A 22,984-nucleotide genomic window follows, 5' to 3' on the forward strand; every position below is an offset into this window, starting at 1 on the left:
TTGCACCCATAAAAACTCCATTTGGAGTGGAGTGTAGTCAACCATCCCCCTTCCGATCACGATTATATTGACATGGTATATCCCCAGTACCTTACCATAAACAAACCTGTGACCTTGGGACTCTATATCATTGTCGCCACTCAGGACCATGACGTTACAGTGGGAGGTCCATGGATTGATGACATCTTGGGCTCTACGAACATCATACGTAGTGAAGTTAAACCTGGCAATATTATGTTGATAAATTCGATCGTCTTTGAGGATAATTGTGTTGATGTCATTCTCATCTGCTGACAGGATATTTCTTGACTCGGTGGAGGAGATGAGTCTTGAGTTTCGTCACAAAGTTCTGCCAAGGGATGTGCAAGGTCATTTGCACAAGTATCATTAGACTAACCTTAATCGCCGGATCACCTTCATGACCACGCAAGAAGGATCCGATATGTACAGTGTGTTTTTGTGTGAGCCCAATGTGGTGGTGGGCATCTGGGCTTCTCACTAACTCTGCAATTTCGAGGTGGGGATGATGAAAAATTCTGTTGCCTATATGATGAATACGAGCCTGGTGGCATTCAATCTGAGTGAGCTGTTTCACAAACAGCCTGCGATCGGTGCAGCGGTATCTGGCCTTGGGCGAATGATATTCAAGTTCGCCCTGGAAAGTCGGTCAGCTAAGTCCAAATATGAATGACAGGACTGACTGGTTCGGTGCTGTAAGAATCGGCCATACCGTACCAACATATTGTTGATACATAATCCCCCAGGGTGTGGAACTTGTATGTCTGGAAATTAAAAACCTTTTTTTTCGTATGTTTTTGACAACATTATCTAACACCTCCACTTGCTCAGTAACATGAGCAGCTTGCTTGCCCTTATGTTTTGCAGCTTTCTTTGCATTTCATTGGGCGCAAGCCTTGACCTCCTGGGAAAGTTTGTGAGTCTCATATGTGGAGCAAACTTTAGCTTTGAAATTGTGAAATTGCCGGCCGACAGCCGAAGTCACTTGATCCATGATGTCTAGGGTTAAGTCAGAATGCATTCGGAGCTTAGCCAGCCCATGCCAATGGGCCATTGTAAACAGTAACTGGAGGATGACTGTGTTGTGTGGTCCAGGCAGAAGACCATCAAATACAAGGATGGAACACTGCACACTTCGTCAGCTCTATCTGACTCCAATGGTGGTCTTGGAGGTCATACCTGAAGGAGGTCCTCAAAATTATGAGCTGCCATCCATTTCATGTCCGAAGAGTTGGATGAAAATTTTCGAATGGTAGCCTGGCCAAACGTCGGAGTCTGCCTGTATCTAGTGGGAGAGCTCAATTGAATGAGGCAAGTTCATTCGGATGAGCCATACCTCCGGTCCAATTCATGGATGAGACATTTATCATGTGAAACAATGATGCGGAGCAGATGCGAAAAGCATCTTCCACACGCCTATCTCAAACTCGTGTAATAGATCTACCATGAGTGCACAGAAGATGTTGAAACCCATATGACCAAGATGGTCAGAGAATGCATTCTATTGTAATAGGGTTAGCTGTTATCACTAACGGGAATCCAAGTCTTACGGAGGTAGGCACCCAGGACTGTGGTTTGAGAATTTTTTCTATCGATGTGCTACCGACTGCTAAGTTCCTGTCATAAATCAGTGAACATGCAGTATCAACCATCATGCGTCTTTTTGAATCGTCACGCTCCAGAGTCTTGCGTTGTTGTCGATCTTGAGGCATTCCTATATTCTGAATCTGATCCTTGGGTATGAGACAACGAGGACACGGACACCCTCCCAGGTTTTGAAGTACCCTGAAACAGAATTGAATGTCATCCAATGCAACAAGGATATCACGTACTTTTCTGGATAGTCTCCAGAGTAGGTGAATATTCTTGGGTAGAACCTACGCTTGATGCCATTGCAGCAGCAAATGACGATACCATGCTCGTACGCTTCAAGAAACTTGTCATCGAGCAAGATCTTCCACTGCTTGTGGTAGAATTCCCTGCGACAGTGCGTTGCGCATTCAGCAGTCATACCTTTCCCATTCATAAAATCTTTGATTGAGTCTGGGAGCTGGTATGGTGAGATTAGCTATACACTAAAGGTAAATGCGGACAGGCACACCGTCTCAAAGTAAGCCACATGGTTACTCAAGTTGAGTGATGGCTTGCAACAGCAGTACTTGGACTCATTGCTGAAGTATATGTAAGTAGGCCATAGCTTGGCATTGCCAAATGAAGTAAGTTGCGTCGTGTCAGACCAAAACATAAGGCCAGCTACAACACAAGGTAAATTACAGCCAGGTTCTCCCAGCAATTCTTGCAGTTTGGTGTGAGCTTCCTGGAAAGCTGGGGATGTGTATAGATCTCCATATATGGAGACCTCAGCGTCCAGGTGGGGAGGAGCCCAACGCAACTCGTACAGTTCATAATGAAACAGTTTGTCATCTCGAGGATTGGCTAGCTTCTCCCGCAAAACAGCGATGAGCGAATGATGATATAAGTGTGCTGCATCATAAACCCAAGGACCTGGTGTTTCTGTGGTGTGAGACGAAGGTACCTTAATGGAGACCGGTGTTTTCTTCCATCCGGCGTCTTTGTCTTCCCATTCTTCCCCTTCTCCCTCATCATACTCATTTGTACCCAGTTTTGAGTTAATTTTCTTCCAGGATGTAGAGCTCACATTGGCAGCATTGAAGGAACTGTTGCCTACAATCCCCAAGAGTTTAGTATAAGCCGCCTGAAACTTTTGTACCCCCTGGTTCCAGTACCAATCACCAAGGTGAAAGGAGGAACAATTGGGATAGGGGTGGTAGATAGAATTATTGCTCGAAGTAACACCTTCCTGGAAGGACTCATTGACTTGAGGGATGCCAGAAATTAACAAAAGGTCCATGCTCGTTATGTACTCTTCCAGATTGTGAGATGCTGGTTTACCGGATACGTATTGGCGAACTAGACCAAAGATGTTCAGGGGAGTGCGGAACACAGCACGGACTGGATGGGCTAGATGGGTTTCAGCACTGACAACAGATCCGACTGATTCCAGAAGTAGGTCGTGCAATTCTGAGGGAACAGTAGATGGAGGTTGAGGTAGTACATCTCTGAATCTCTTCAGCAACTGTCGATTCTGACACCTAGGTCTGCGCTGCGCCAGACTCATGTCCTCCCCTTCCTCCATGTCACCTCCTTCACAGTCATGGTTACCTAATTCTTCAGAAGCTCATGGTGCAGACATCACAGTTTCGGGACGTTGAAACGCTGGTGGTGAAGGATTGACTTCACTCGCGGGTGAGGGGCTGGTGCGCAAAGATACCACGACAGTTTCATCCTTGGAGGTGCGTAGCTTTTTCCTACGGCTTACAAACTCTTTGAAAGAGGTTATTGCCAACGAAAGATGCTTTTTTGTCATCAAGCATGAGTGTTGATGTTGAATGAAGTAGTTCTGCGCCATAAAAGTGCGCCCGCAAATGCAACTGTAATGGGACACTGACATGTGGGGTAGATAACTAGAGCAAAAAGTGTCACTCGAGCAAGGAGTCTACGGATGAAGGTAACCAAAAAACAGCAAGATGCTATGGCGCAGTGATAGCAGCTTAGATGTGTAATGGGTGCCATTACTGCCATACATAGCCAGGAACACAATGGTGCTGAGATGATGGGCCACAGACGGGGATATATACTTTCAGGTGTGTGAATGCCAGGCCTATCCAACAGCAACCTGCAATGTCTGTGCCACCTTCCCCATCTTCTTCTGCATACTCAACCATGGAACCCACAAGATTTAAAGCCGACCCCAAGGTGGTGGAGATCTTAGTGAGGATCATAACTGCATGCCATGGTATACTTCATTACCATGGCCAAACAAGAGAACTGGCAATGTTTCAATGGTAGATTAGTTATTTGCATGGAGATCATAACTAAAATAACACATACAACTGATCTACAGGCCAACCACTCGACATGGGCACAAAATCCACCCTTCATCATTTGCTGAATATTGTGAGGTGCATGCTTTCTGATACCCATGTTGCCTTTGCGGCACGGGTGACCGGTACATTGAGGTGTCAATATTCCAATGAACTGAAGGGATATGTTGGGGGGAGTACATCGCTGAATGCACAACCCAAACTTGCGGCTACATGCGTTGGGTGACTTTCTTCAATCAAAGTGGGTGGTTGGCTGATCTTTTATTCATTAGTAAATGTTGAGAAATTCGTTGGCAGAGCCGACGTACTGGCTATCTATTATCCTCAGCTCCAGGAGGTGCATGTTCATGATTGGCACGTCCTCATAATTTCATCTTGAGATCCTTGCAGGTTGATCCATGAACCATGGCTGCAACTCCATCAGTCTATATTAATATCCACCTGGGCAGGAGGACATCTTACCGTCTTGTCTTACACACTGCGAGCATGTGCTGATGCATTGTTTCACCTACTATAAATACATTTACAACTCGGATATATAGTACCACAATAATTCACTTACATGTGCATAAGTTTCACTACTACAACTACACTACGCTTAAGTTCAACCAAACATCAACTGCATCAATACAAGTACATGAATGTTCGGAAAAAGGAATCATGTGAGCCAAGTAGCGTTTGTATAGAGACTGACTTTGAAAATGGAACTCCGCCGGCAGCATCCGACATACATGAAATGCTGAGTAAGCGAGTCCAAGCATCTTTGTATTGCGGTCTGATGAGCCCTTCATCTGATTTACATTTACTATGTGGTTCTCCGTCGCATCACTTTCATTTTCTCATTTTCAGTTGCAGATATGATACACCACATTGCATGATTCAGGTATACAGAAATAAGCTGTACTTCTAAAAGTCGTAAGTAAAGAACGAATATTCAGGCCACCAACCAATGTCTACAAATATTTTTGAGAAACATCAGTGGGTTAGATCATGCTACAGAGTGCTATGGAGACTCTGGAATGATGTGTAATGAATTACATTTCCCTGATGAATACTTCTTCACCCCTTCCGTACCATGAACTAATGCCCCAACCACTCTGTCTGGCCGTATCACAAACACCTTTGTCTGACCAGCTTCCATCAGGTAAGCTGAATAAGCATGGCCCTCCTGATCAATGAGAACGAGATCAGCAGGAGATACGACAGACATTACTGATGTCGATGATGGCAGAACGACTGCCGATCATATGACACTTTTGTTGTATGTCTCCAGTGCACCCAATATCAGGGTGGCATCAGCGAGACCCAGCGCAAATACAAGGATTGTGTGGTACCAGGGTCTGTACAAACTAAAAAGTGTAGTTGTGCCAGGCTCTGTGCGCCCCACCTGCAGCATATTGGGTGCATCAGGCACCCTGTCCCCGGCCTCCAGATGCCCCTCGTCAAGCACTCCGTATGTGTTGATTGGTTTTGTGACTGAAGTCACAAATTCATCGAGTACGATGGTGCTGAATCGGCAGTTGATGCCGAGCATGAACAGGATGGAATTTTGTTCGATCTGCGGCTCTTTAGATGCCATCGTCTTGTTGAGAATCGAGGTGGTCACACCGAGCATCTCAGAGATCACAGGCAGACGCTCAGCACTGTATGTCTCGAGAAGAGATTTGTTGGCAAGCCCTTTCGATGAGCGCAAGCTTCCATCCTAGATTGAACTGGTGTAGTGTTACGACGGTAGTCGCGTGTGGACTGGGATAATCTAACAGCGACGATCATGACAGTGATACCTCGTGCTGAGAGTCCAAAGGTCGGCTCCTACAGACGAGTAAGAGTTGCTTATGCTCACGGAGGCGAGCAATGATAGCAGTTACAGACAGAAGGGGCTTCAAGTCCTTCAGAAGGTGCGAGTCGAATGTCGAGCAGGTAGCTTTAGCAAGACAAGGAGTTCAAGGTAAAACCCAGTAAGATCAAAGTAAGGAACATCTACTTTAATCTATCGACCTTATATAAGGCTACTCTATCATATCTAAGCTCAGCTTGAAGCTGGGTTCTAAGTGCTTATCTATCGAGTCAGAGATACCATGCATGAGGCAGGCTTCTATCTATGATAAGGACATGTGGTCGTCCTTCTATCATTACATGAGGCAATCATGAGGCTTGCCTTCTATCTTGATAACATTAATAGGTCTTCTAGACCTATGTCGTCATATCATGTAAGCGATCCAGACCGCTTATCTAATCTGGCATCTTCCAGACTTCTCTTCTAATTGTTATCTGTCATCAAGGCCTAAAGGCCCAGGTATCGTGTTGTTGCCGTGCAGGGTGGCAGAGGGCATATCTGTAGCTGGGGGCTCACGTCATGTTACTGTAACATGTAGGGCGCAGTCAGTTGCAACACACATGCTGCATCTACCCGACTCACTGCATCTTGTATGCCTGAATTGAGTCCCTGTTCATAGACAAATGAGCAAGTATTAGGAACAATCAGATCAACCATACCTGACCACCCATTGGGCTATGGACACTTGGATATGTGTTAGTGGTAGTTTACGAAGAATCATTCAAATATAGCATACTGAGCAGCATCTATGATGACATTCATGAGCATAGCAATGCACATCTTGAACAGAACCACATACTGCCTGCAACGAGCACTCGACCCTTGCTAAACTTATTCACCATCCAGATATTACTAGGCCTGGAACGAACCAGGTGAACACACATCAACAGACAGAAACACAAAACGCACTTGAAGTAGCTCATCCAAACCAGCTTGTTGAATGAAATCTCCATTGGCATTAACAACGTGATGGTCTCGAAAACGAGCTTTCGCTCTTGGTGATCTTAGTCAAATCTAGTTCATGGCCAAAGAAGAAAAATTGCCAGCCATCAGCATCAATTTCGTCTGCTGAGCGCAATGAGAGGCTGCATATAGTCAATATACATGTCTCCAAGCTCAACTGAACATACCCTTGTTCATTCCAGTTTCCAAATCAGTGCCAATACTTCAAGACTACATTAGAAGAGCTTTCCATGAGATATGTGAAAAATGGACGTACCAGTCTTTCGAGGCCAACGTCTGTCAAGCAGATATCTCCTGTCACAACCTGGGCATCATCTCTAGTCTCGCCCAAAAATGTGAGGCCAAGTTGCTTGCGCACGATGCCTGCAAAGCCACTTTCAGTCTCGTGTGTCCCAACAGATTTAGCTGCATCTCACTTTTAGTGCCATCAGCGCCAATGATCCACTTGGTATCAAAAGTCTCTGATATGCCATTCTTTGCTAGAACAACAGTGACTCCCTCATCAGACTGCTCGAACGAGCGGAGTTTGGTGCTGATCTTGACATAACAAGAGAATTTCTCTAGGTGGTGTTGCAGAATGACATCTAGGAGTTGTTGACCCATCGATCTGTGGCCGTTCTAACAAAACCGAGTCAGAATGAAGGTTTGATCAGGCGACAGTGTTGCACATGAATGGTATTGCTGGAGTAGATTCGACATGCGGGACCAGCACTACATCTTTCAGACTTTCCAATGTTCTGGGCTTGTAAAAGCGGATGAGAGGGGCTGGTTTTGCCAGACTAATGACTTCTGAAATGCCCAGGAAGTTGTAGAGTTCGTGGGAACGTGGCTAGATAGAGCATGCCTTTAGTGAGACCAGCAATGTGACAAGTGGATGTGCGACAAACCCACATTCCAGTACCACACTGTCCGATGCGAGGATGGGGGTCTTTATTGATGATGCAAACTGAGATACCATTTTGGAAGAGTGTCAACGCTGCTACCAGACCCACTGGCCCAGCGTCAATCTAACAAGGAATTCAGCTGAGATGTAAACATGTGTCATAGGTCGCCACTTACAACTAGTACGGGGATGAGCAGTATTCATGGATAACACTAACACTGACAGGAGGATTAGTTGGTTCGAAATCCAACGATTTGGAAGAGAGGCAGGTAGCTATAACTTCATGGAGACTGGGCCGATCCAAAGATGGTGCTAACTTAGCTGCACCAAGTTGGCCCGAAGCCGCGTTGTTGACACCATGGTATCACATAATTTGTCCGATATGTCTCACTGCAGAAGGGGCACGTGCTGGGGTGTTTGAGAGAAATACAGACATTCTAAATATGAAGCTAATTCTTCACTGTAGAGACGAATCAGATGACATGGGCCTCACAGATGATGGATTCGAATCACTACCACACATTCATTCTGACTCATCATCAACTGTACAGTTTTATAACCAAATATGTTCCCATGCATCAGCGTATAGGTGCCTGGATGTTTGGATCCGACGAAACCCTCTTCCTACCAAAAGTGGGAGTTGGGGATCGAAATATATATAATTAGAGGACTGGGAAGGTGCACCAGAGAGCTTCGTGTGTCAGGAACAAAGGTACATACTGTGCTAATACCAATGTGCGTTGTCAGCAAGCCAAATTAGATAAGGGATGACACACACTGATTGAAGTGCAGCTTACAGAAGAAACTGAGGGCATACCTCTGAGTGAAGGGACAAAACATGCTATTTGTCGCCATCATACTCTGGATACTGTGTTAGACTCTACAAGAACTGGAGGATATCAGGTCACCTACTCTACCATGATACCGAAAACGATCATAATGTGGTCTCCATCCTCGAGAGTAATAGAGGCTGACGGATTGCAGGCATGTCGTCCTCTCTCTGTTGTTCTACCATAAGGTTCTTAAACTTGTTATTAAATAGTTCGAGTCTGGGAACGTATGCTATATCGGCCTAGAAGGCTAGTGAGCTGAGCTTCATGTCCAAATTTAGTTCATACCATGTTATCTGGTGTATATGGGCCCACTCTGAATTCATAAGCATCACGAGAAATCTTTTTGTTGTTCACGACTAGCAGTTGCTCCTTGCGACAGACCCTGTAGTTTTTTCCAGCCTTAAGCACTTTAGTCTCTGTAATTGCAGGTGAGTGTCGAATAGAAGAAAAGAATAGTGGTAGAGACGGACCAGTATAGTTGTCATATCCCCCTGTTCAATGCTATCGAGTGGACCGGTGATGAGCCACATGATAGTCTGTTAGAACTAATGAGTCAATCATTATTGTTATAAGAACGATAAAGTGCTGGCATGAATGAGATACTGCAGGAACTGGGTGAAGTATAATAGAGAGAGTTGTTGCACAAGGGGTCAAACACGCAAGGTATGGTATGCCATACTATTTGCCACTGTAGCTACAAAATGTTCAGTGATATTTGCGGGTAGTTGGTGATGCCCAGTGAAAATCGACAAGAATGAGGTAGATAGGTAGCAATAGACGTCTAAGTACAGATTGAGATAGATAGAAATCTAAGAAATTCGAGATGAGAAATTTGCAAAATGAGAAATTAAAATGCAAAGTGCAAAGTTCTCAAACATGCGTTTCATTTTGCAACATATGCTATGCAAATTACAATCAAATTTTGCATATTTGGAAACTTTGATTGCAATTCGTGCATGCTTAGATCAGATTGCATCGACATTCGAAATCGCTAAGTCCGAATCTGCTTAGTATGGACTCCATCCAGGCTGGCGCACACAGATTAGATGACGGCACCACTATCTATGTCTGCGACTGTGATGCCTGTCTTCATAAGACAGGAGGACGGAATACACAGGTATCGCGAGCTACTTACTTTAGACACAAGCCCATCAGACTCGCCGCATCAATTCTTCTTCCTCCGATCGCTCTTAGCATTGCGCCAGATCTCCCATCACCAGATCTTCGACACACCCCTCCACCAGCTGCATCCTCATCCAGCAAGAGGCCACAGGAAGATCTCGATGGTGGGGGACCTAGAAATCAGAAAAAGGGACGTTCTGACAGCCCAGAACTAGTGCATACATCTGAGGTAAGTCCGATTGTTTTATTCCAGAGGCTCACTCACATATTTCTAAACAGCCTGACACCCACCCTGATGAAGGTACGAGTCCTTCTACTTGATCATGATCGAGAATTAAATATTATCTAGATTTTTATCAGTATGATGGCCTCGAGTATGACACCATACCTGAGGCGCTTCCTGAAGAGGAGCTTCCTGACGATCGGCTTCCTGATGAGGCCCTTCTAGAAGAGGATCAAAATTCTGACCAACCTCGCGGTTCTCAAGGTGCCGCACAGCCAGACCAACAACCTCCGGTGGCACCTATTGATCATATTGACGATCTTGATCAAAACGGAGAAGAGGGGAACGGAGAAGAGGGGAACGGATCAGAGGGGAATGGGGCAGAAACACGAATGATGGGCTGGACTGATGAAGACTTAGACGGACTTCACTGCATGGCGTGTCTTCAGGATGCTCAATACGCCATGGCTTTTATCACTGCCCTTCGAAAAGCTTCTCTGGACGACCCTTTTGCCTGTCTACCTCCTGATGCGCTCGATCGACTTCGAAACCTACCACGTGCACTCCCCGACGTCACAGATCCCGATCTCTTAATGTCCCTTAAGCTTTTTTTTGCCGACACGACGATCAAGGCATACGACCTCATTCGCGCAGCCATTTCCGAACGACACCCCGATGACGACATGTACAGCCACTACCGTGTCAAGCAGCTCTGCACTGAACTCGGTGGGGTTGTACCCCTTGTGCATGATATGTGTATCAACACGTGCTTGGCCTTTACAGGCCCCTTCGTCGATCTTGATCAATGCCCAAGGTGCGGGGAAGATTGTTGGGATCAGAAGAGAAGCACCCCGCAAAAGAAGGTTGCTCGACAGAAATTCGACACATATCCTATTGGTCCCCAATTACAGGCTCTATGGCGGCATCCTGATCACACCGAAAAGATGCGCTGGCGTGAGCAGCGCACACAGGAAATTTTGGAGGCGTTAGGCATGACAGATGGGATTCCCGACGTCTATGAAGATGTCCTTCATGGGAAGCAGTATCTAGACGCCTGCCAATCGGGGAAAATTAAAGAAGGTGATCCCGTACTCATGTTCTCAATCGATGGGGCCCAACTGTATGAATCCAAGCAGTCAGACTGCTGGATCTATATCTGGGTCCTGTTTGATCACTCCCCGGATAAACACTATAAAAAGAAGTACGTCCTCCCTGGCGGCATAATTCCTGGCCCCAAAAAACCTAAAAACCTTGACTCGTTCATATTCCCCGGACTCCATCACTTATGCGCGATCCAGGCCGAGGGTCTTCCAATCTGGGATGGTGCACTTCACAGATTATTCACCTCCAATCCTTTCCTTTTTGTCGCAACTGCAGATGGGCCTGGAATGGCATTTCTCACCGGTCTCGTCGGACATCACGGCAAAATGAGCTGCAGGCTCTACTGTGGGCTTCCTGGTCGACATAAACTAGGTGCCCCCACTTACTATCCTGTACTTCACCAGCCGATCGGTAACCACGATCACCCCGATATTCTCATCCATCAATTACCCCCCGCCGGATCATTCGATTACGAGGCAAATCTCCATCGCATTGTCTCCTGCAGAAACACTGCAGAATATGAATTCGCGCGCCTGGAAACAGGCATCACAAAGCCTAGCATCTTCTGCGGATTTCATTCTGATCGCATTCTCCCAGTGCCACACTCATTCGGTTCAGACATTATGCATGTAGCTGCCATCAACGCTGGAGATCTACTGATACCACTCTGGAGAGGGACATTTAGAGCCGACCCAACGGATGATAAAGCCACATGGCGCTGGGCTGTACTCGTTAAGGAAACTTGGAGGAAGCATGGATCGAGTATTGCTGACGCGACACCATACTTGCCCGGATCATTTGATCGCCCCCCTCGAAATCCCGCTGAAAAAATTCATAGCGGTTACAAGGCCTGGGAGTGGCTTCTGTATCTCTATGGAATGGGGCCAGCGACACTCTATGGAATCCTTCCAGAACCCTACTGGTCCAATTTTTGTCACCTTGCTCGAGGTTTGCGCCTCATGCAACAATATCATATTTCCCGTTCCGAACTTCTTGATGGCCATCAGCACCTTCTGTACTTCGCCGACGAATTCGAAGAAATCTATTACCAGCGCCGCAACGATCGGCTTCATTTCATTCACCCATGGATTCATTCCCTCACTCATATCGGCCCTGAGACAGTCAACAAAGGCCCTCCCATCTGTTCTTCTCAATGGACTATGGAGAGGACAATCAGTAATCTCGGCCAAGAAATCCGCCTGCATAACTCGTCTGCCTACGCCAACCTTTCTCAATGTGCCATCCGATGCTGCCAGATCAATGCCCTCAAGGCCATCATTCCCACGATCGAACCATCAACAAACGCACTTCCTAAAGGATCCTTCGATCTCGGCGAAGGCTATATTTTACTCCGTCGACGAGAAAGAACTGCACACATGGTCCGGCCTTGCGAAGCTCAAGCTATAGTTAGATTCCTGGCCAATGACAGTGGCATCGAGATTCCTTCTGCACCTCCAATTACCAAGTGGGCACGTCTTCGCCTTCCCAATGGCCAGGTTGCAAGGTCGGCTTGGAAGGAAAACGCCATGACAAAACAGCCAAGGATGGCATGCAATGTTAAGGTATGTTTATTGCATCTACATAGTTCAGCAAACTTATTTTTTACAGTTACACCTCGACGGACAGACAGCAATCGGCGAAGTACATTACTACTTCAACATGACTATACATGATCGTCGCAGGACCTTTGCCATGGTCTCGGTATACAGCGATCCACATCAAGATCTTCTTCATTGTTCCTTTCACACCGTATTCGCATGTCACCACCGCGGGGACAATTCATTGCGACTGATCGAAGTTTGTGCCATTCAATCCGTTGTGGCTATGGTCCCGCATCAGTTTCCAGGTATCAACGGTATACTTTTCTATCTTATAGAGCGACCGGGTTTGGATATCATCACGATGAGTGGTATCAATGAGGAGGACATACCTGACGAGGATTAAGGTGAGTATTCTACTAGTATTTGACAGCATTAACTGACTACATCCCAAGACTAGAAGCTGACAAGGGAAGCTGATCGCATCATTGATCGCATTGATTGCATTGATTGCATCATTTTGAACATCGTTTGTATAACTTTCACGCATTTTTGAGTCGCTCATCTGTACAATGCATTCTAGTATACAAAAATACAATTCATTACTCTATTCTAATGAAGGTCCTTTAAGTCTTGTTTGATTTGACGCACTGTAAGAAAGCTGTTGTCGGCATGCGCACGATCATACCATTTGGCGTCTTCTTCTCGTGAAACATACTTCCAATAACAGGAATCTGGACCAGGGGGACTCGGAGTGTCGAAGAAGCTTTTCTTCTTGATCGGGGTCTTGATCGGTAAGTCTTCGACATCACTCTCCGGCTCAGTGACACTGCTGGGATCGTTTTTGGGAAGACTCTTGATCGAGGGCTGGGGTAAGGGCTGGGGTAAGTCTTCGACATCACTCTCCGGCTTGGTGACACTGCTTGGCTCGTTTTTAGGAAGATTCTTGATCGAGGGCTGGGGTAATTCTTCGATGTCACTCTCAGGCTCAGTGACACTGCTCGGCTCGTATTTTGGTGGGGGAGGGATTGGTGTTGTTTTCGCCAAAACAGATGGCACTTCTGGCTCGCTTTCTGACTCCATGACAGACTCCGTGGTGGATGTAGCTACACTGAAATTAATGAAGTCAAATGCACAAACTTACATTAAAAAACTTAAAACTCACTGTGTCACTGGTGGTAAGTCCATAAATGATACCAGACGTGCCCGAATCCTGAGAGCATGAGAAGAAGGCCAGCATGCAGGATTGGCAACCAAGTCGTCTGACAAAGTCATAACAGGTGTGCTCGAGCGGGTGTCGTTGGAATCAAGACTTAATATAATCGTTCGGTCAGATCCAGATCCCGAAGCAAAGAAGATCCAAAGCAGAGAACTTGATACTCACCTGGTATCAGCCTGGTAACCGTTATCAAGGTCATCAAGATCTGGATCCAATGATAGATCCAGAAAGTCCTGGACGGCTGATGGCAATGGCATAATGTGTTTGGACGATATACTATGGACTCGGTGAGTTGCCTTTCTTGACTTGAATTCAACCAAACACATACCTATACCATCATGTCCATCAACGACATTTCGGACATGACAGCGATAACCCCTGCTGGATATGCAGAGTTGATCAAAACTCATCTTCCCCCACTATCATTTCCCCCGTCTTGTGATCCGAGCGGTTCCCATCAATACTATTTCATACATGGCGACGCCCCCGATCCAAATCATAATGTGAGTTCTTGTCTGATCATGATCGGAGACATGAAACACTTACTTGATATCAGTCTCTTCTATCACAAAGTTCCAGCCTGCGATCTCTGCTCGATGATCAAGACCCCGCCGTGCCTGCTGATAGTGACAATCTAGTTGTCGAACTCAAATGCCAACTTATGGAACTACAACATACAGTAGTGAGTCTCCGAGCAGATTTACTTAGGGTTACGAGTGAGAAAACATCATTACTCTCAACCTGCCAAGCATTACAGTAAGTGCCATATCATTTTCACGCGCATATATTCACTCAAATGCGCATATATGCTTGTACAGGAACATTATTGTGAATATACGAAGCTCTGCAAGCTCTGTCGCATCGAGCTCATCAGCCTCACCCCCTTCCGACACATCAAATACCACAGATGAACGCAAGCCATCTTGCCTACTGGACGGAATGATTGAAGAGGAGTGCGATCGCGAACTTGATCCGGCAGACTATCGATCGGTGAACTCCTGGACGAAAAAGGATTGGCAGGAACACTTCCCAATGAGCTCGTCCGCTGTACCTGGATCTTCTTCGAAGAAATCAGCACGTGGTTCCAAGCGTATGGCGCAAGGTATCAATGTATCTTGTACTTACCTCCAGGACGAGAATGGCATACCTGTGTCAGCTCAGCGCGCAAAGGTAATTCGGACAACAATGTTGTCATGCTTCCAGCAGCTACATACCCAAGGATTTGCACCAGAATCGATCGGGCAAGCTTCACTCGACGTCATCAAGTGGCTGGTTCACACGTTGCGGAAGGAATACCTGGAGCTTCGTTTGTGCGCCGACAACTGGAAAACCACGAGGCTCATGATCGATAACTATTCCCAATGGTACAACTACCACATCAAGAAAAAGGGTGGCAAGCGTGTGAAGGCCGAGTCTGAAGACATGGGCCTAGAGGAAGAGACTGCCTCCAAAACGACCCCGATCATTAAAAAAAGAAGATTGTCTGACTCTGACGAGAACCACACCGCAAAGCGCCCACACGTAGATTCGTCATCAGAGGATATAGTAAGTTTTCATCTTCTTTGCTTGTCGCTACTGACATGATCGGTCTATAGCTAGCATCACCCCCTTCAATATCAACCGAAGAAGTAAGTTTTAATATTATTGTTTTATACTACTGACATAGTTGGTGTACAGTTAGTGTCACCCCCTTCGCCATCACACGATGGCACTACACCCAACCGTGAGCCAACCCCTCCACCACGAATGGACAAAGGCAAAGAGAAGGAAGTTGTTGCTGTCGAGGTGAGTCTCTCATTGTAGTACATGTTGTACCTGGCACTAATTTCACGTGTCTGATCTTACAGGTCAAAAACCCTCTGTAAGTCATCAATTCTATTGATGCGCTACACTGATGCGATCAATTCATTTAGCTCTAATCTTGTCCTCAAACCTCGACCCACACCTGTTTCACAGAAACCCCCTTCACCTTCTATTGTTTCCTCAAGTTCAGGATCCAACCCTGCTGTAGTGCCGCCCTCCACCAACATCACGCCAATCTCCAGGCCAGAGATCTCATCGAGTTCCGATTCAGCTTCCCTTGCTGTAAAAATGGAACTTGTTGGAGTGACCCACGCCGAACAAACGAAACCCACGATCAACTCGAAGCCTGATGCCATCAAGAAGCGACAGCCAAGTACCAAGCCGATGCGTGTGAGCCCCAAGATCACGGCGCGGTGCGTTCTATATATTATTTTCATAGCTAGATTAACTCTATCATTCTAGGAATCTTTGCGCCCTCGAGTGGCAATCGAACGGCAATCAAAAGGAACCAGCGAGCATCTTCGCGACTTACTGGAATGGATTGTCTACTGCCGACAAAGAGGTGCGTCATTTTTTTCTTATATTAACATCTATTTAATTCTGTCTACAATTGTTCTAGTTATACAAGCGCAAAGTATCTGTTCAGGTGAGTTCTGTTGCCTGCATTCTATCACATGTACTGACCAAGTGTCCTATAGGTGGCTTCCTCAGGACTGGTTCAAGTGGACGACAACCACGATGACTAGAGGGCATATGGCGGGATGGCGGGATGGCGGGTGGGATAGCGGACGAGGCGCAGCGAGCAGCGATACCCTACTCACCTAATGATAGCGATACCTATAGATAATGTCATTTGCTCTCGTTAGATTTGTTTTTGGATCAAATCGAGTGATATTTCGTATGTAAATGTGTATTGGTAGGTCTAAACAGATCGAGAATCGTATCTAAACATCTAAATTTTTTCTCGATGTCTTTCTTTTTCCATCTCGAAAAGTCTCATTTGTCTAAATACATTGATAGATTTCATGGGCCTTTATTTTTTTAGATATCTATCTACATATATCTACCTCATTCTTGTCGATTTTCACTGGGGGTGATGTACGATGCGAAATATAAATACCCTAGCATGCTCACAATGATTTAGTAACATGCTGTCGGTATTGCCCAATGCCAATCAAACTCAAAAATGGTAACTTTAAGTGGAAATGGTATGGGTAGTAGTATGGACTGAGTAGGACTGCAGAGATATCTCGAAAAAAAGTATAGTACAATAGTGCACAATGCTAAGTCTATCTGTTTTGTTCAAGTTCAACAAGACAAACTTCCTCAAAACACAATGTGAACATTAAAGCAGTCCCACCCATAAGGGTCAGCTCCACAGTCCATGATTTGACGTTACACTTTGCCACAGGAAAAACGAGTCCACGATACTGCCTGTTCAGAACAAGGCAGAGTTGGTTCTTTCGGTGCGGAGGTGCTGGGGTGAGATCCTTGGCAGGAATATGATAGTGTTTTAGGGCAGCTCCTGCACTGTTGGATGTGCAGTATGCTGCAACAGAACCCTCGGGTGTGGGACCATTCGGACCGCAGAAAGGGTCAGGGCATGCCGTCGACATGAATCGGTTAATTAGGCGGCCTCCCATGACATTCGGCGAGACTTTCAGCAATACGTGATATTCCGATAGCATTGAAGAGAACTCCTTATTCATCAACCAGGGTAGTGGACCTAAATTCAATGAGTTCCATGTTGTGATGCCTTCATTGAGGACTCACCCGTGCCTGTAAGTTTCTCCGCTTCAGCCTCAATGCGATCATGGATGTCATCGAGATTATTGGTAGTCCAGGGGTCGAATATCGATTCAGAAGTATTGACACCCGATGGATGGTTAAGCACCATATTGTTATCCTTGACGCTGGTGGACCAAGGGGACAAGACGTTGGAAGGGGGCGAAGAGGAAGAGCCCTGATCTGTGTTCAAGGTGGAGCTGGATGGAACTGATGCTTCGGGTGGGGGGGTGACACTTCATTGTGGCGTCACGAACAATTTTTTCCGCATTTTGCAGAAAGAAATTAAGTTGTTCCCTTCGATTATTGCACCATTCAACCTCAATGCATAACTTGACGGTGGTGAACGATTAGTTCACCATGAAAAATGCACACTGCTCACCTGGTAGCAACATCATGGTGTTTGAGTGTGACAAGCCTCTGTCCATGAACAGCGACGGTGCAGGTGTTGCTCATAACACTGTACAGAGTGGCTCGGTAGCCCTTGAGATCGCCCCCGATAATAAATACTTCGCTCCCGATTACACCCTTGAACTCATCCAGGCTTTTTTTGTGCAACATCATTGTGAATCTGATGGGAACTTCGATCTGTCATGAGTTAGAGATGCACCAGTTGAATTGAATTGGACTTACGAGTGCGTAATCACTAGAAGACTGTATCCTCATGTGAGCTGTTGGAAAGTCGACGCTGTGCATGAAGCCCATGGTCCGATACTTGGGTCCATGAACGACGCTCACAAAGTCTCCAGGCTTTACATCATAAGCCCTGTCCTTGGTGTATTTAATTGTTGGGGCAAGGTGTGTCCGCCGAACCATTGCCGTGGGAACTTGAGTTGGCTGCGGTCCTTCCATGTCATCCGCATTCACGTCAAGGCCCGCATCCCACAAAAACAGGGTGGTACTTCCTGCGGGAAACTATTCCACAATACCAGATTTCCCCATGAATTCTCCTTCGAATACTTCTACATAATCCCCAACTTCAATAGGGTCATGTTCAGGGGGAGGCTCCACAACTTGAAGTAGTGGCAGTGCCAGCTGTGCTTGCAGCATGTGTCTCAAAGGCCGATGATCCAGGTAGTACTTCAATACTTGGATCTACAGGCTGTGTTAGATACTTAAGTAGGAATTTGTACAACATACCTCTTCCTTTGTATCCTGTTGACAAACATCAAACATCTCATCAGACATTCCAATGATATGCCCTTCCAACCCTAAGTATGAAACCACTACAACTCTAACTGCGTCACTGACCCAAAACACACGCTCTACGTCCTGGACTTGAAGGTCTATTTCTCTCTGTAATCCATCGGTGTTAATTTTCAACCACACGGAATCAAATATATGATCTATTGAGATGACTTTGCCGATCTCTGAATGAACCTCTCCTGCAAGAACCCTGGCCGCATCACCTTCGCACAAAAACTGCATAGAAAACATAAGTTCCGTGTTCTTGATGAAGCGAGTGTCCCATCTGGATTGGAGATGCAATCGAATATTGTCAGGGTGAGGGATGATGGCGAGCTCTAGAAGATAGCGGTGAAACTTTTTCAGTAGCAGTCCCATGTAATACTGCTCTCCTTTGTACGTCCATCCGACAACTTTCCCATCACGAATGATGTCAGTGGTGAACTTGCCAATCGGAAGGCGGGCTAGGTCAAACAGCGCTACAGACCCCTGTGGCATGGGATAGGGGAAATCCCATGGAGGGATTAATACCTTCACGAAATTGTTGTTTTCCTCAGACTCCTCGAAGATGCAACCTATGGCGCCGTTGTATTTGTTGCACATGCTTGTCTTAATTTTGACCCATGCGGGGCTGGGAAAGGTCAATCGCACATGTTTGACTGCTTCATGCTCTGCATCCGAGATGTAAAGATACTCTTTCACCAAGGGATGAAGTGAGGTTGGAAGGGACAATGAGATGGTTCTGGGACTATCTGAAACCACATAGAGCTGGCCTTGTCCCCAAAGCAACACAGTGATGGGGAACCCTTTTCTCCGAAGGTGTGCAGCGATGTATTGGGTAGATGTTCCTGAAATGCAATGTGTGACACGCGACTGGGAGCGAAGATAAGGACCTACTATAGACAAGTAACAGATACATCCTGCTTTGAATGGTCTCGGGGGACTAAGCAGCTGTCTGATGGAGACATCTGTCTGGTGAACTGAACACGTTCAATTCGTACTTGTCCGTGATATTGTTGATAGCTGCAGCCAAAGTATGTTTGGCAGCCGGTCCTGGCAAGCAGGTAACATTCAGCAACCACGTAGAGGGGCCACTATCACCCTCTTCCTCGGCATCACGAAGGGAATCATACTCATCCCCGTCAGAACCTTCTTCTGCTTCAGCGTCGATGTAAGGATTCTACAACTGTTATTCAGACTGCTTCATTAGAACTGCATGTTTCACTCACCCTGGCAGTGGGTCATTGACGCAAGGACATATTGTTCCCTGACCACGCAGATAGGTCACTGTCACCCTCCTCCTCGTTGGCAAGTTCAGTTTCATCTGTGTTCTCATCACTATGATCCTCTGCTTCAGTGTCAATGTACGGATTCTTTGACTACAGTTATTGTTAGAATACTAAGTCAGAACTGAATGAATTTCACTTACACTGGCAGTCGCTGCCCGACTCCCTGTGTAAGTGGCAGTGAGTAACAATATTAATGGTTTCGTACAACTCACAACTCACCTCCATCACTTCTAACGTGCTTCGAGACTCATTCACCATTACTGGCACTCGGTGCTGCGCGCCGTTTGGACATTATTCAACTTCAAGAATAGGCCTGTCTATAGTCCATCTGATTAATTTTCTATATAACAATTCCAAAACATAACATGATCCTACTGATGATATTTGTGTTGAAGTCTACTCAAATTAAGCTATCTGTTCTAAGCTTCAGGTATTGTATGGCATCGAGGTGGAAAGAAAACTTGCAATGATGTTCATGATTAGTATTTATAGTGAATGACTAATGCCGAACACTTACTACAATTAATCGAAAACTGTGAATTATGGTTGGACATCAATTGCCAGACTCATTGAATGCGCAACTGTGTCCTGTGATTGTACACTTAGCAATTTATTTTCCATGCTCATTAGTGTTCCGCTATAGTACAATAGGAAGTAATTCCAAACTTTACTAGGTAGGCGTAAATTTAAGTGTATATTGCTTACTAGTAGACTATAGTAGGAGGTCACATAGTAATCGGTAGTAAACAGTACTAGTACCATTATGCACCGTGTGGTGGACCTGCCCAGTAGCTTGTTGAAGGTCTTGGCGATTCAAGGTAATACTACTTCTAGAGTGCCAATGACGGTGTCTTCTTAGATAGATGATCTATAGATAAACACCTATAAAAACAAATATCTCCACGGTCAGCGATTCAGACAAATACCAATGGCTGATAACGTGGTCGTTCGTGGGTGGCTGTTTACACTTCCCAAGCTATGTCAGACCACAGTACTTCTGTAAGGTCAGCAACAATGCAGTCAATCCAACAAAAATGAAACTGAAATGAAATCACTCCAACGGTATGGCAGTGATTGAAAGACGAAAGAAAACTAGTCAACCCAACGGTATGGTGATGACAAAAAGAAACAAAGAAAAAAAGACACCTCTTCAAACCTTCCTTCAACAACAATGCCTTGTAACAATCGTATCTCAAAAGAGTTGTGTGGAATTACAGCAATCAACCCCCTCAGCACAAACAGGTAGAATCAAAGGTCAAGACTAATCAATGCTCAGTAGAACTCTTAGCTCACTGTTGAACCTGCTGCCAAGAAACTCACGATGAGTATTAAACAGAATCAGGAATGGACGTCCTTGGTTTCAGTACCAAGTCCCCTATTCAACAACTAAAGTCTAGCAGACAAGGAAGATCCTGGCTCAGTATCACTACTCAGATGAGTGAGGTCAAGTGTTACTGTCAATCCCTAAAGTCTCCCCACTAAACTATTCGGAGTCTAGATGGACGAAAGAGACAACACAAAAGCTTCTGAAAATATGAATGAAAGCTTAGCACTGAAACTTGAAAGAGAAGAAAGAGAGAGGATCACAGAGAGAGAGAAAAGAGAGAAAGAGCGAAAGAACAAAAAAAAACAAAAACAAAAACAAAACAAAAACTAAAACAAAAGAGTGACAGAAAAGAAAGACAAAGAAAGAAAGAGAGAGAAAAGAGAAAAAGAGAAAGAAGAAAACTAGAAAATCAAAGAGGAAAAAAATAAAAAAAAGTTCTGTCAGTCGTTGAGCACAGTGAGCTCAAGGTCTTGGTCATCGTTGGTGGTGATGAGCTAAGGGTGTTGCTGGATGCTGATGCTGATGCTGATGAGCTTAGGGGCTTGCTGGTTACTGAAAGTTGCTGGCTGACTACTGGTTACAATGACTTTGCTGAAGGTACTTGACAGCCCTGGTCACTGTTGTTGACAATGATCACACTTCACACACAATTTTATTCTGAAAGTGGGGCTAAAAAGCTCTCTTCTTTGGGCAAAAATTTGGGTCTTATATACAAAAAAAAGGGTGGCTGTGCTATGTTTTCCCGCCATCTATGAGGGGTGAGCTTAGTCAGTGGTACCAAAAATCATTTTGCAGGGGTTGCTTATGTTGCACCAAATGAGACCATAATTAGTCAGCATTAGTCAGCATGCTTGGGCTGAGTGTTCTGTCATCACTTGATTTGGATCAAAAATCACCTGACTTAAGATCATGTGATTTAGCATCATGTGACTGAAGGGTCATGTGACAGGCTGATTGTGCACTGCAAGAGAAATATTCATGATCATTGGTGTTCCGTTCTGATGTCACTTTGTTGAATGAGAAAATGACGCGAGGCAAGTATTTAGGGTTTTGAGGAAGTTTTCCCAGGGTAACCCATGCGAGAACTATTTTTCACAGTCACCTGGCATGTGTGGGATTCAGCCTGAGTCATTGTTGAGGATGACTAAGCAAAATTCATCGCAGAATTAAATATACAAAAATATTCAGCCTGTCCGAGTTCCATTGAAAAGATGAAATGAAATATTTGTCTGAGCTGCATTCTGGCTTTAGAATAGAGGGAAATGGTTTTGTAGTGATTTCTAGGGTATTAGGCTCATGGGAGAGCATTAGTCATCCATGCACCGAACCAGTTTGGTGCAGGTCAACGATGGCGGCGGTTCTAGGCCAAATTGTGTGGTGGAAGTCGAAAAGAAATCTATTTTGGGAGAGGATACAGTTGATATAGTGAATGACTAATGCAAAGTTTAGACCCAGCTGGCAACACCCAAGTGCGCAGTCTCGACTGCACACTCGGGTGTTGCCAGCTGGGTCTGAACTTCATTCACTATATCAGTACGCTCTTGAATCAAACATGTTCTCTTTTCCACTTTTACCTTAGCATTATCGACAGCTTAGTATACTTATGTCATGTCATGGTGTTTAGTATTAAATATTAGATACTCAACATATTGAAAATATACTACTTGACCAAAGTTGGACTTCAGAATAGGCTAATAGGATCGCATTTGTTAAGGCTCGCACTACTATAGTATCAACTCGGAAATGATATATAGTATAGTTGAACCTCCTTTCAATGAGGACACTACTAGTACTAGCAGTGACTACTACAGTTCGGAGTCTGGGTCTTGAACTTGGAGTCATTGTAAGTCTAAATTGAAGTCGTTCGCTATCTTTGATCATCTAATAGCACCCGCAGACCGGAATATACTCTCCCTTGGATTGATTGATAGAAAATACAGTAAGCGTGGTTAT

General features: G+C 45.3%; 4 protein-coding genes across 4 annotated transcripts; 1 reads left to right on the plus strand and 3 right to left on the minus strand.

Annotated features, from left to right (window-relative positions):
• Positions 1–4,829: 4,829 nt before the first annotated feature.
• On the minus strand, positions 4,830–7,966 carry F5891DRAFT_1256603 (uncharacterized protein; the record flags this gene model as incomplete). Its single annotated transcript, XM_041370030.1, has 15 exons — positions 4,830–4,876; positions 4,962–5,135; positions 5,178–5,625; positions 5,708–5,735; positions 6,277–6,285; positions 6,343–6,369; positions 6,420–6,444; positions 6,560–6,618; positions 6,670–6,692; positions 6,980–7,086; positions 7,140–7,341; positions 7,439–7,552; positions 7,611–7,730; positions 7,783–7,784; positions 7,924–7,966. The coding sequence occupies 15 exons, from the start codon at positions 7,964–7,966 to the stop codon at positions 4,830–4,832; spliced, it is 1,428 nt and encodes a 475-aa protein (XP_041219606.1).
• Positions 7,967–13,035: 5,069 nt separating this feature from the next.
• F5891DRAFT_1195722 (uncharacterized protein) lies at positions 13,036–13,899 on the minus strand (the record flags this gene model as incomplete). The annotated part of the gene is made up of 3 exons (XM_041368181.1): positions 13,036–13,534; positions 13,589–13,735; positions 13,808–13,899. 3 exons carry the CDS (start codon positions 13,897–13,899, stop codon positions 13,036–13,038), a joined length of 738 nt encoding a protein of 245 aa, XP_041219607.1.
• An 81-nt stretch (positions 13,900–13,980) lies between these two features.
• F5891DRAFT_1195723 (uncharacterized protein) lies at positions 13,981–16,191 on the plus strand (the record flags this gene model as incomplete). Its single annotated transcript, XM_041368182.1, has 10 exons — positions 13,981–14,145; positions 14,199–14,398; positions 14,461–15,187; positions 15,238–15,270; positions 15,320–15,427; positions 15,490–15,503; positions 15,556–15,858; positions 15,908–16,007; positions 16,065–16,091; positions 16,144–16,191. 10 exons carry the CDS (start codon positions 13,981–13,983, stop codon positions 16,189–16,191), a joined length of 1,725 nt encoding a protein of 574 aa, XP_041219608.1.
• Positions 16,192–16,734: 543 nt separating this feature from the next.
• On the minus strand, positions 16,735–19,962 carry F5891DRAFT_1195724 (uncharacterized protein; the record flags this gene model as incomplete). The annotated part of the gene is made up of 11 exons (XM_041368183.1): positions 16,735–17,171; positions 17,219–17,430; positions 17,488–17,562; positions 17,613–17,818; positions 17,864–18,145; positions 18,197–18,325; positions 18,371–19,370; positions 19,417–19,570; positions 19,665–19,794; positions 19,845–19,867; positions 19,917–19,962. The coding sequence occupies 11 exons, from the start codon at positions 19,960–19,962 to the stop codon at positions 16,735–16,737; spliced, it is 2,694 nt and encodes an 897-aa protein (XP_041219609.1).
• Positions 19,963–22,984: the final 3,022 nt, after the last annotated feature.

The sequence above is a fragment of the Suillus fuscotomentosus genome (assembly GCF_016647785.1).
Source record: "Suillus fuscotomentosus strain FC203 chromosome Unknown F5891scaffold_86, whole genome shotgun sequence".
Classification (NCBI taxonomy): domain Eukaryota; kingdom Fungi; phylum Basidiomycota; class Agaricomycetes; order Boletales; family Suillaceae; genus Suillus; species Suillus fuscotomentosus.